At 41.9% G+C, this 13,069-nt stretch overlaps 1 protein-coding gene across 2 annotated transcripts in view; it reads left to right on the top strand.

Annotated features, from left to right (window-relative positions):
• Positions 1-13,069, top strand: part of LOC145312280 (carboxypeptidase inhibitor SmCI-like) — a 34,772-nt gene that overhangs the window by 19,326 nt on the left and 2,377 nt on the right. The window contains exons 5-13 of one of the 2 annotated variants that reach the window (XM_080151521.1): positions 6,468-6,533; positions 6,707-6,744; positions 7,125-7,204; positions 7,440-7,508; positions 7,788-7,842; positions 10,086-10,162; positions 10,284-10,348; positions 11,948-12,011; positions 12,494-12,554. In XM_080151521.1, the coding sequence (XP_080007647.1) occupies positions 6,468-6,533; positions 6,707-6,744; positions 7,125-7,204; positions 7,440-7,508; positions 7,788-7,842; positions 10,086-10,162; positions 10,284-10,348; positions 11,948-12,011; positions 12,494-12,554 (575 nt within the window). Of the gene's footprint in view, positions 1-6,467; positions 6,534-6,706; positions 6,745-7,086; positions 7,205-7,439; positions 7,509-7,787; positions 7,843-10,085; positions 10,163-10,283; positions 10,349-11,947; positions 12,012-12,493; positions 12,555-13,069 lie in introns of both variants that reach the window. The other variant, XM_080151520.1, reaches the window with a different exon arrangement.

Below are 13,069 nucleotides of genomic sequence, written 5' to 3'. Positions count from 1 at the left end.
GTCCCAACATTCATTGCTCTCCCTAACCACATACTTATTGCGTTGGCAGGTAAGCTGGAGCAATACATCTCCCCTCAACACAGAGAACATGCTCCCCTGGACACGCACCGGATGGGCCGGGTCTAGCTGCTGGAGCTTCCAGCAATTGGCCGCTACTTCTTCTGCTGCGGCGCTTCTCATTCGAGTTTCCAGGGTAAATCCGATGTAACCTGCATGTATCTGGGCCTGCAGGGGGACATCCACGTCCCTGGCCAATACTCTGGGCAGCGCTGCCGAGGCCGGGTCGGCTGCCACGAACAATGCTGGGTGGTTGGTGGCATGGGCCTCAAAGTCGCAGTATTGAGGTGGGGGTAGTCATGTTGATGAAGAATTGGGCTTGGTGGTCAACCAGAAACGCATCCATCACCAGGCTGGGCTGGAGGCTGCGGATCAGCCTCAAGGGGCAATCTCTCCCCAGGTGGTCCCACACGTAGGTGGCCTCTCCAATGATGCAGGACAGCTCGGAATGGGGACACTCTAGGGTCAGGTGGTCAGACTGGGACTCCACCCGTCCATTCTCGACTACATAGGTCTCTTCCTTGACCAGCAGCCGTCGCTCCTGGAGCACTAATTCATTGCGGTACAGCTGGCCTTCGAAATGGACATCCTCCCCTTCACAACCCACCCCCTCGGGGCTGTTGACCAAGGCGCCCACCATATCGAGGGTGAAGAACAGGGGGTGGTTCAGCTGGAACGTCAATGGCTGGGTCTTGCCTGGCAGGGTGTAGACTCGGTTCCTGGCCAGGTTTCGGCACGTTTCTGGATCAATCTTGGTTGGCCGCATGAGGGTGGGGACCGAGGTCACCTTGAGGTGGCCCCAGACTCCACACCTAAATGTCCACTGGGACACTGCGAGTTGACAGCTATATCCCGTGGTCTCCCTAATCTTGACTTGCTGCAGGACATGTATCTCATGGCCCAAGGGCACCTCCTGGTGTAGCGGCTCCTTGCTACACATCTGCTCCTTGTTGTAGGCGGTGACATGGGTGGGGTTGGCACAGTCCCACCCTACCAGGACATAGCTAGTTGTAGGCTACACAGCTGCGAGCAGTAGGCCCCACAGGACCATCCACCAGTGTGAGAATCTACCAGACAGCCATCGACCTCGCGCAAGCATCTGGGGATCCTTGGCTCGGGCCACGGCTGCTTCTTGGGGCTGGACACTGCTGGGCTGCTCCTGGCTAGATATAAATTTCCATTGAGCGTTATCTTTGGGCGCCCGGGGCATCCCGATACCCTCCCCAATGACAGACTGACAGGCGACTGGCGCCTGCCTGGGTGTCGGCTCCCCTAGCCCCAAGGGGTCCCTTCCCTTGTCCATGGCATGCCCAGTGGCATGGGGCTGGAGTGCGTGTGGCACAGGCTCGCCCTGTATTACATCCCTCCCCTGCCCTAGGAACTCAGGTGCATGTGGCACAGGCAAGTCCTTATAATCCCAAATCTCAATCTCCCCAGCCTCTGGTGCGGGAGGCACAGGCAAGGCTGGAGGGTTACAATACTTTGGATACAATACATTTGTCAAATTTAACTTATCCTGGCTCAGTTGAGAATGGTGGACAGCTGGGCTCCCTCTGCTGGCAGGGGGCGCTGGATGGTGTATGGCTGGGCTCTCCCTGCTGGCTGGTGGCGCTGGATGATGGATAGCTGGACCCTCCCTGCTGGCTGGTGGCGCTGGCTGACTGGGGGTGTTAGATGTCACCCCTCCCTCTGGGGCTGCTGGCTCGTTCCAGGATCCAGGTATCTCGGTGGCGGCAACGGTTGTCGCCCCATGCACCAGGGTGGGGGCGCTGGATAGCACCCCCCAGTCATCGCAGGTGGCAGCGGCGGTTGCCGCCCCAGACATCAGCTTGGGGGTGCGGGGGCGCACCTCTCGTCCTTCCCACGTGGCGGCGCCGGATGGCGCCCCATACATCGACTCCGATGCGCTGGCTAGCGCCTCTTGTCTCTCTCGCTCAGCGGTCGCCAGGGCCTCCCCGTACACTGTCTCGGTGGCGCTGGGTAGCGCCCCTCCACTCTTGCTGGGTAGACTCGGTCTGGCAGGCCCCATCATGTTGATGCTGAAGGGTTGAGGCCTCAGGACTTCTGGCTCTGCAATGTTGGTTGGCTGCACGAACTCCGGTCCCAAGTGGTTGAGGCTGAAGCCCAGGCCAACCCGATTGGGTTCAGCCGCTCCTCCCAGCACGTTGATCCTAGCTGGGATGGTTCCAAACTGCGGCATTCCTTCGGCTCGGCCCGCTGTATTGGGGGCGGCTGCTTGCTGGAGTGTTGCTGGGGGCGCGCTCCCTTCCATGTTGGCTACTCCTGAGGGAGCGCCCTTGTCGGCGATGCGTCTCCGGCCGGCTACCTGGTCCCAGTCAGCCTTGCACTCGGCTGCCAAATGGCCTGCGTAATGGCAACGTTCACATTTGGCAGGACGGTCACGGCGTGGCTGGGTGCGTCTCTCTTCTAGGCTGACCTCCATAGGCGTAGGACAATCTCTGACTCGTTGGCCCTTCCCATGGCAGCGATAGCAGTGGCCTGGAATCTTGTCATCTGGGGCGACCTTCCCCATCTGGTGGAGACCCGGAGCCAAGGCGCCAATCTCCATTGGCTCCGACTCATCATATTGGGGCAACTGGACGCTGGCCGATCCCGTGAGCCCGTCGGTGGCGTCCACTAGGCACACACCCTCCTTCAGCTGCTTGGTGATCATGGTCACGGTAAACATGGCTCGCCTCATGTACTCAGGTACCGAGGCGATCTCATGACCCATCATTTCACGTTTCACATTAGCGTTACGAATGCCACGATTTAATTTGTCTATCAATAACTCAAGGTCCTCGTGGCTATAGGCCTCCCTATACAATGCACACTTTGTGGATATGTATGCTTGTATAGGTTCTGTCGAGTGCTGCCTGTAATCTCTGAAGGCTTGCTTCAGGGTCTGAGATTCATAGGCTGGACGAAATAACATTTCACACTCGGCCTTGACTTGTTCGTATGTCAAGGCTTGGCCTGCCTCGCCAAACAGATGAGAGGCCATCTCCGCCGCTTGCCCCGCCAGGGATAGTAAAAGGGCGTTGGGGCGATTCAGTGTGTCATGGGGGGGCACACGGTAAGCCGCCCATGACATTTCTAATCTCCGGATGTGGGAATTCTAGGATTGCTTGGGCGGTCCTCGGTACTCCGGCAGGTTACTCAGCATCAGCTTGCGGTACTCGGCTGGAGCCGGCTGGGGATCGTCCTGGAGCCATCCTTGGAGCTGGTCGCCTCCTTGTGCTTGTGGCTGCTCCATCGGGTCAAAGGTTCAGCGGCGGGACACTAAGTTTTAAGTCAATACTATAAGTGGTTTACACTTAGGGCTTTCTAGCCTAGCAGCCAACACTGTTTATCACTAGGTTTGTAGTTGAACTACAAAGATCTAAATTAGGTGTACACTAGAGTACTTGTCACTAGCTTCTGAGTTGTAAAGTAGGCTGGTAGGTGTAGATAGTTGTTGAGGGTCTGAACTGCTGTCAGGAACTGATTTGGTTTTCCTTATCACACTATAGATAGGAGGGAGGAGCTTGCAAGTCTTTTTTTTTCTAAAAATATCCCTGTTAGATGCTATGGAGTAGCTCCGCTCCTGTGTGTGTGTGTGTGCGTGAAATCTCCTTTCCTTGCAACGCGCCTACGCGCCGTCAGATTTGCGCACACAGGTAAAACGCGCACCTATCCCTCAACCTGCTCTCTCATTGGTCCGCTTTATCTTATTCGTCCGTTGAATTTTTGTTGCGTCCCAAGCTCTGCTGCGCGACCCGTAAATGGCGCTCTGTTCTCCCGGTCGCTATCTCCGCACCGTGGGCGGACTTATTCAAGTGTGGGTAGGAGGGGGAGCGCGTGAGGGGACGGGGTAAAACCGTCCGTTCCCCCCTATGGGGAGGGGGGTGCTGTAGGTTTGAAGTAACTGGGTGGTGAGGTAATTGTGCCTTTTCCTTAATCCTGAGCTTATTGTTATGTCACCTCAATTGTATTTGCTTCAATTTATGGTGGGCCCCTCCCCTTCCGTTGGGATAAGGGGTGTATTTGTTGTGCTGAAGGCTTGGGGGTCAGATTGTTTATCAATGCATTGTTATATTACATCTAGGTTCTAATTTTGGCTTTATCACAATACACAACAAATTTGCTTACCAAGCCTGTTCTATTTTTGGCTTTATCACAATACACAACAAATTTGTTTACCAAGCCTTGCCCATAAATCTATTGTTCAGCTTTCACACTAGGGTGGTAATCCCTAAAATTTGATATAATATCTGTTTTTCTAGATGGGTGGCTGCGCTGTAGCCTCTCAGGATACTTGGAGTTAACGTAGTTTTTTCTTCTGCTTGGTACACTACACTCGTATTTTCGCTCACAGCTCGCAGCTATTTGGCTTGTTTCAGCCTGTCGGCGGCAGGGAATGTCCCGTCCTGCAGCGCCGTGTATCCGAATCCGGCTGGTGGCGGCAGGGAATGTCCCTTCCTGCAGCGCCGCTGGTTCGGATCCTGCTATCTCTTGCAGTAAATGTGGGCCTATTTTCAGCCGTTTGCACTTATTTGGCCTGTTTCAGCCCGTCCGCAGGCCTGTTTCAGCCCTTGAGCGCTCAATCCTCCGTTAGATGTCGGCGCTTCTCGCGGTTCTCCGTCAAGTTTCGCTGCTCTCCGCAGTCTCTCGTCCGATTTCGCTACTCTCCTCAGCTCGGGTTCCGCCACACTTAGTGGTCTTTCGCTAGGTTTCGCTTCCACAACTGCCGGATACAGAGTTAGACCTTGCTATCCAGGGTGGGTAATTCAGGTTGCTTGTGTCAGTTTTGCCAGTTTCACTGCTGGGAGTACCTTAGCCTCAGCTGCGCGTCTGCTCTACACTTGTGGTTTGCCGTAATCTCACACAGCTGTCACCAAAAGTTGTGGTATCCGCCTAGGTTAAATGGCAGACACCAGAGTTCAAATGACTACGGCAGTGCGAACAGACGTGGACACATATAGAGAAGCTACGCTTCTCTAGCAATCACTAAATAATAAACAGAGTCTATTCAGTTGTTCCTTTATTCAGGGTCTAAGGTTTACTAAAGTTATATACAACAAACAATAAATACACAGATTGGAATAAGTAATCATAAACAGAATCAATATAATACATATACAATAGTCAGTTTGGGCAATAATGATCCCCCATCCCTGGAAAGGGTGGGGGGAATTAACAATACAGCTTAACCATAATAAGGCTGTCAGAATCTATCATTAATTTTAGGCATAGGGAGGGGGTCGGCAGACCCCTTCCCCAGGACTCGGGGGAGGGCACTCGGCCCTTCCCCGAACCCAGGTCAGGGTTGCCATAGGCATGGCTCACGGTTGCCGAATACCACATAAACACTTGATGAAATAGAATATAATTTGGTGTCAAGATTGCTTGAATTAAGGATACTTACTATGGACATATTTACATTTCAAGACATTATATTAGAGATGCTCTGCTTAAAAAAAATGTTCCTGTTCATCATAAGAATCATAGTAAGAATACTTGGCACAAGCCTGTTAGAGAAGGCTTGCAAGGCAACTAGTATTAAGAATATTAACAAGCATTGAACAAAAGAGAGGGGAGCTAATTCAGCGTCCAATATTGTACAGAATATATTTTGTACATGTGAGTTTTACTAATATTTTCAATTATTTCAACTTTTTCATACAATAATATCCGGGACAATTAAAGGTATCTAAAGGGAAAAGACTATGGCCAATAAATTGACGTACATCACAAATGATGATACACAAATTGCCCCTTCTCAAGATTACAATTAGGGATGAAAACCAAGTCCCCAAAGTTGTAAAACTTTGGGAACTAGTTTAATAAACAATCCAATGTCCCCTTCCTCCTTGAATAATTAAGTGCTTATTTACCCATGTTCTTTATAAACTTGCACACATTATTAGTGTACTGGATGTCTGTGATTAAAAAGGTTACGTAACACACAAGGAATACCAAACTCAAGGCCTTTGTCACAACATTTTAAAACTTAGAAATTAGAAAGATTATCTCATTTGTAGTTTGGTCTCTAGGGGTTTTTTAAGGATAAAAGAACTAATGGACTTTAAACTAACATTTGTTGTCTTACAATGTTGGGTAATATTAAGAAATATTGATTGGTTGGTTCATGTTAGTTTTCAAACTTTTCTCCTAATAATTAAAATCTACATGAGGGTATAATTTGGTTATTGTCCTTTAAAAATTTAAAATTAAAAATTATTGATACTTCAAAAATTTGTTTCAAACGTTTAAATTAAATATATTTAAATTTTAAGTGCTTTGCTACTTATGGATGTTGTCATTCTTGTTATCTATCTCGACGCGTTAGGCCATTACTATATCTGTATTAGAAACATTTTAAATGTATATTGGATAAACAATAAACATTTAGTTATATTACTTTTCAGATAATGAGATGGTATTACCTGGGTAAAGAGAAGGACTGTATAGAATTTCCCTGGGGTGGGTGTCAGGTAATATTTTACTTTTATTATATAGTAACAACTAACAGACTGTCTATATATCCATGTCTATTATATCCATTATTTAGGGTAAAAATAGCATTTTTTTGTCACTGGAGCTGTGTAGGTCAACCTTTCACGTACCCTTGGATATTATATCCATGTAAACTATATCCATTATTTAGGGTAACAACAACAATTTCTTGTCGCTGGAGCAGTGTAGGTCAGCCTGTCATGTACCCCAGGACAATATATCCATGTATACTTCATTATTTAGTGTAGCAACAACAATTTCTTTTTGCTGGAGCAGTGTAGGTCAGCCTGTCATGTACTCCTGGACATTATATCCATGTATACTTTATCCATTATTTAGGGTAACAACAACAATTTCTTTTCGCTGGAGCAGTGTAGGTCAGACTGTCATGTTCTCCTGGACATTATATCCATGTATACTTTATCCATTATTTAGGGTAACAACAACAATTTCTTTTCGCTGGAGCAGTGTAGGTCAGACTGTCATGTTCTCCTGGACATTATATCCATGTATACTTTATCCATTATTTAGGGTAACAACAACAATTTCTTGTCACTGGAGCAGTGTAGGTCAGCCTGTCATGTACCCTTGGACAAGCCCAGACCTGCTCATCTGGCCACCAAAGAACTCAGTGCTCCTTTACCAAGGAACTTTTACCTCTCAAACTTATAAACTATTCGGATGTTGCGCCATATATTCGCTTAAGTTAATAAAATGTGCCTATCATCGCATTTTCTCAAAATAAGGAACAGTTCGGATTTTATTATTTACATTTCTAGCATCTCAATGCATGGTACTAACCAAATTATTTTTTGGTATAATTATGTATTTAGACCCACTTGCAATATTACATTTAGAAGGTTAAAAATTATTTGTGACCAGGATGAACCTGTTACCAGTTGTACAGACATATGAAATTGATGTTTCACGCTGTCTCCACCCACCAGACTCAGGTTCTAGGCTATTTCAAGTAGCACAACTACTTTGTAATTATTTTTTTCTGTCTGCCAATAATGTTATGGGGGAGATGTGATCTATTTAAGAGAGAGTAATGATTTTTTACTTTGACCGTAAGTCCTGCGTTCATACTACGAAAGAAAATATCTATAATACAAAGTAGAACGATGTCTGTCTGTTTGTGTGTTTGTCTGTTTGTTTGTAGCGAAGGATGTCGCTAACCGCTGAACACATATTTTTACTCGATGATTTTTAATATATTTATCTTTATTAAGGACCATGCAATGAAAGGCTTACCAGATATTATTATGAAAATGGTGAATGTAAAAGGTAAATTAATAGTTGATTATTGCATCGTATTATAAACAGCTTTTCGGGTATATTGAAATTAAAATTGTAAGATAAAAACTTTAGTCACTCGGGGCTTATAAAACTGGTTTTATTTCTTAATTTAATATTTTTTAAATATTGTCTGTAAAACTATGCTATAAGTGGCGTTGCCACGAAAGGGACTATACCCCACAATTTTTAGTTTTTAGCCATTAATAGTAAAATACAAAGAGGGTAATTTTGTGTATCAGTGTTTTTATTTTTGTTTTTAAATATCAATTTATTGATCTTTGTATTACTCCTACATTCTTTGCGATGAAGGGTTGATTGTCTGATGGGTGTTTTGAATTGATAACTTTCCTTTCCTATCAATTTTATATGTTAGAATTACATAATGTTTGATAATCATGATTTGTATTAGTTTATCAAAAATTTGAAAAGGGAGGAGACATTAAATTGTAAATTACACGAATACCCAAAGTTTTTAAGCTATGGGAACTTTTATTACATTTTGATTGTTTGTTCCAAGTAGTAGTGTCAATTATTTTAATCTACAAAAAGGGTAATTTTGTTTATCATTTTTAGAGATGTGTATAAATTTTTGTTTATTGTCTTATCCCTTAAAATCCCTGAATTAATATCAAATTAATCCCATCTCTGCAAGGCTAGATCGCAATTAAAAGGATCAAATTTCCACAACATTTTGATTTTGATAAAATATTCTGATAAAGCTTTGGGGCGGCGATTTACCTCAAGGTGCCAAATCGAGCACAGAACACCCCATTTTTGTTTGATTATTACCTTAAGGTTAGGTTAGTTTAAATTGGGCAAGGCAGCGCACCGTAGGGTTAGTGTTCCCCGCACATGGTTAGACATAGAAAAAAACTAAGTATAACTAATACAAAAAGGGTAGGTGGGGAGGGGGGGGGTCAGTGTTCAAGAGAAAATTTGGGGAAAATTAACTTATGATTTGCATCAAATTGCTGATATTTGAGAAATTTACTTCGTTTAGTAATTAAGCCTAATCTGTAACTGCAGCTCTAGACTCTAGGAAATTCAGAAAATATAATAAAAAGTAGCTTTAAAAGAGGTGATTCCCCCCCCCCCCTTTTTTTCCTTATTTTTCTAAGTCCTTACAATTAGAGGAAGAATGGTAGAGGTTAAAGGTTTTTTTATTTGTATGTCTATATTAATTTTTTTTCTTTCATAAAATCACAAAACTTCTGCATTTGTTTTGGATCAGTATTTTTTTTACATTTATAACCTACTGTTATTGAAATATCTGAATTTTAGACAGTCAGAAGGATAGACAGGAACACTTATATAATTATGCTATATATATATTAGCCTGTCCCGGATTTGAAAAAAATTGTTAAAATTTTTGTCCTCAGCCAAAATATGGTAGATTTATGCAAAAAAATGAACCATGCAAAATATTTCTTCTGTAATGCAAAAATTGCGACGGTACAAGCACTGCAAAGTTTTTCAAATGTGCAAAAAAACCTGTTTTAGTGCTTTTTTAAGGCTTTTGTACCATACCAATTTTAATGATTTTTACAAAATTTCAATTCTAGTGTGTCAATATAAACCTGAAATTAGCCAAAAATTGCGATGGTACAAGCACTTTGAAATTTTGAGCCCCCCCCCCCCCCTTATGGAGGTAAAAAATTCATTGCATCAAAACTATGGCTTCATGGTGATCCCAGGAAAGGCCTTGAGGAGTAGAATCGGGAACTTTTGTCTGTTTCAAAATATCTCGTTCCTAGCCTGGGAAATCACAAAAAAAAACATCAAAAAACTTCTACAAATTGGACAATTCTCAATAAACCATGAAGCCAATGATGATTATGCAATGAATTTTTGACCTCCATAAGGGGGCTCTTAAAAATTCCAAAGTGCTTGTACCATCGCAATTTTTGCATTACAGAAGAAATATTTTGTATTGGTCAATTTTTTTGCATAAATCAATTACATTTTTATATATCAAAATAAATGTATAATTAAAGATTTATACACTACACAACTACCTGGCTTAAGTGGTGGAGACCATTTTTGCCTGATAGCAAATTGCTTTAAGCTCTTTTGTAGCGACTTGTCTGTGTTAATATTTCCGAAGCTATTGGCTGTTATTCAAAAGCCCAGTCAAAAGTCGGCATAGGGTCCCCTCCCCATGGGTAGAGTCACATATAGCTCATGCGGATGCCTCCTCTTTTCTTTTACTTCATAATATAAACCTTGTTCAGATTTGAGTATGGAGGATGTGCTGGTAATGCCAACAATTTCTTCACTGAAATCGACTGTCAAAGAAAATGCTTTCAAGGTAGTTTTGCCTTCATTTTTATGAATTTCCGTAACAAAGCTTTTGTTCATGTATCTTATATAAAGCTTTTGTGTTCACTTTTGACTCTATTTATGAATGATATCATCCTTGTTTTATTTAGATCAAGTAAACGAACGATCAAGATCTAGTGAAACTTCAAGTGCTGATCCTCTTTTTGGCAATCAGGTAAAAATATTTCCAGAGGTGAAAACTTTTGCCTCACTAAAATCAGTTTGCCCCACTAAAATTTTATTGCGGCAAAATTATCCCCTCAAAATTTTTAGTGAGTCTCACTGATTTTAGTGAGGCAAATTTTTTTATGAATTCACCTCAGTATGGTTTTAAAACCGATTATATTCACAGGAATAGATCCGGTTCTCAGCAATACTTAAAAATCAAATATATCATTGTATTACAGAAAGTTGTCCACAAATATTTAATTAATTATCATAAAGTTAATACCAGTTTTGTTATCCCGGGAGTAGTCCCAAAAAAATTGGTTTCTATTTCAATTTATTTCATTTTAGTATCTATATCAACTATATAATACGATGCGATAAATAACTATAATCCACAAACAAAGAATAGCTAAAAAGATAAATGTGAGTTATAGAGTTTATGCTCATTTGGCCAGAGAAATGGCGAGCCCTGTTCTTTAGTCATAAAATCTTAGGGACAGAAAGACAGTCGGACAAATTAAAATATCTAAATTAACCCATTAGTGCCGAACCGGGCATCAAAACCCGGTTCCGAAAAATGGAATAAAAACCGGTTTCCGGCTTCATAATTGCATCATTCTCAGAATGAATCCCCCCTCTACTACCCTGACTTTCATTTCCCCCTGGAGCAGGCAGTTTAGCTTACTTCCGTTTGCTGGTATAGCTCAACAAAATTTGAAAATCATGAAAATTCAAAATACCCCTTCTAACTTTTTTGTTTTTATAGTAAAGTCGCTGATTTTTTTTGTGAAATCTAATGTTTATTGACAAGTACATCTATTTGTGAATTCGTTTTATTCAAATTATAATTTTTTATATGATTTTTTTATCGTTTTTTTACGCCCTATTATGACCCGGTTCGGCTTGGCCATAAATACCCGAAAATTTTAAAACCCGGCTCGGTTTCGGTTTTTATTACCCGGTTTTAACTTTTCAACCAATAAAAATAACAGTTTACGTCATTAGTAAGAGTTTGAGCCACCCTAATAACCCTAGTAATCTCTATAGGTGTCACCCAATAGTTTTATGCTCGTTTTCTGATATGTAACACCCAAATTTTATATGTTCTTTTTTTGTAGTGTGTGTCTTTTAAAACTTCGAGCAACGGGTTTTTTTACCCGAAAACGGCGGCACCTATAGCCGAAACACTAAATTTGAAATAAATCGCTTCGTATTATACTTGTAGCTCTTTAGATTACATGAGGTTGTGTAGTTTTCAATTACGGATCGTATCAAAGTTCTAAAAAGTGTTCATCTCACTTTTGGCGTTCAAAAATTACATTTTTCGATTTTTGGTCAAAATAACCGGGTTTATACAGGTCAACCGGGTTTTAAAACTGGGGGAAAGCACCAAAAACGGGTGTTAATGCCTGGTTGGTATTTATGGCCAAGCCGAACCGGGTTTTTTTGCAACTTTCCTGTGCACGCCACTAGAGCAAAACAAAAAAATACGAATTCCGTTTTGACCATTATAAAGCTTCCCTGAAACTTACAGCTCGATCGGCCCATAAAAGTGGCGCTCGGCACTAATGGGTTAAGATTAAATATTACATTTTTATTTATTTAGGATATAAGAGTTGATATAAGCAGAAGAGGAGCAGAAAATCTTTGTTCTCTACCAGAAGACCAGGGTAAATTATTTCTATAATATAAAAGTAACTGGATGTCTATCTGTCAGGATGTGTTTCTGAAAGATCTTGATAATCGGTAAACCATCCCTCAACTATAATAAAGAATGGACTCTAAGTACTAAATCTAGTCTCTGTATTAAAGTCGCTGATTTTTTCTAGTTTTATTTTAACAAACAGTTTAATTTTGGTTTCAATCATTCAACTCTTAATTTCTAGTACCTTTTATGGGCATAATTGCTCTTGCTTTCATAAATCGATATATAATTACTTTGATTTTGCAACATATTTTCGCCTTCTCTAATAAAATTGTCCTTCCAGGTAGCTAATATAACGATAACCATCCATCCAACTCTTTTACCCCATCCCTACCAATCCTACTGGAATAAAGAATGACCAATAAATAAAGACTAAAGTAGGAACTTAAATTGACGACAAAATTTCCCCTGTCATAATATCCACGTTTATTATATCTATTTTTTCAGGTGATTGTGATGATACACTGGACAGATACAGATGGAGTACAGATCTTGGAGAGTGTGTCAAGTAAGTATTTAGGATCTTAGGGTATAAGACAATGGTCGAAAAATTTATTTACAGCCCCCAATTATGATAAACAAATCAACAATTTGTGATGATACTCTGGACAGATACAGATGGAGTACTGAGCAAGGAGAATGTGTTAAGTAAGTATTTAGGATCTGAGTGGATAAGACAATGTCTAAAAATTAATATACACCCCCGTTTATGAAAAACAAATCAACAATTTGTGATGATACATCGGACAGATACAGATGGAGTACAGACCTTGGAGAGTGTGTCAAGTAAGTATTGAGGATATTTATTGGTAGGACATTTTACGACAATTTTAGTAGCTCAGTTACTATACAACTAGGCTGTTAGTCTGTCCGTCTGTCCTTAGGTTTAAAATCAATATTGCTTATTTGCTATGTAAGAAGGACATTTTATTTTTTTGTGTAAATTATCAGGTGTAATTTAATTTTAAAATAACATTAACATTTATTTCCTTACTATGCAGCTAAACAGACAGACGGAAACAG

Source organism: Acartia tonsa, chromosome 2 (assembly GCF_053477335.1).
Source record: "Acartia tonsa isolate MP-2025a chromosome 2, ASM5347733v1, whole genome shotgun sequence".
Classification (NCBI taxonomy): domain Eukaryota; kingdom Metazoa; phylum Arthropoda; class Copepoda; order Calanoida; family Acartiidae; genus Acartia; species Acartia tonsa.
Note: the sequence above shows the minus strand (reverse complement) of the source record. Positions and strands in the feature narration are given on the sequence as shown.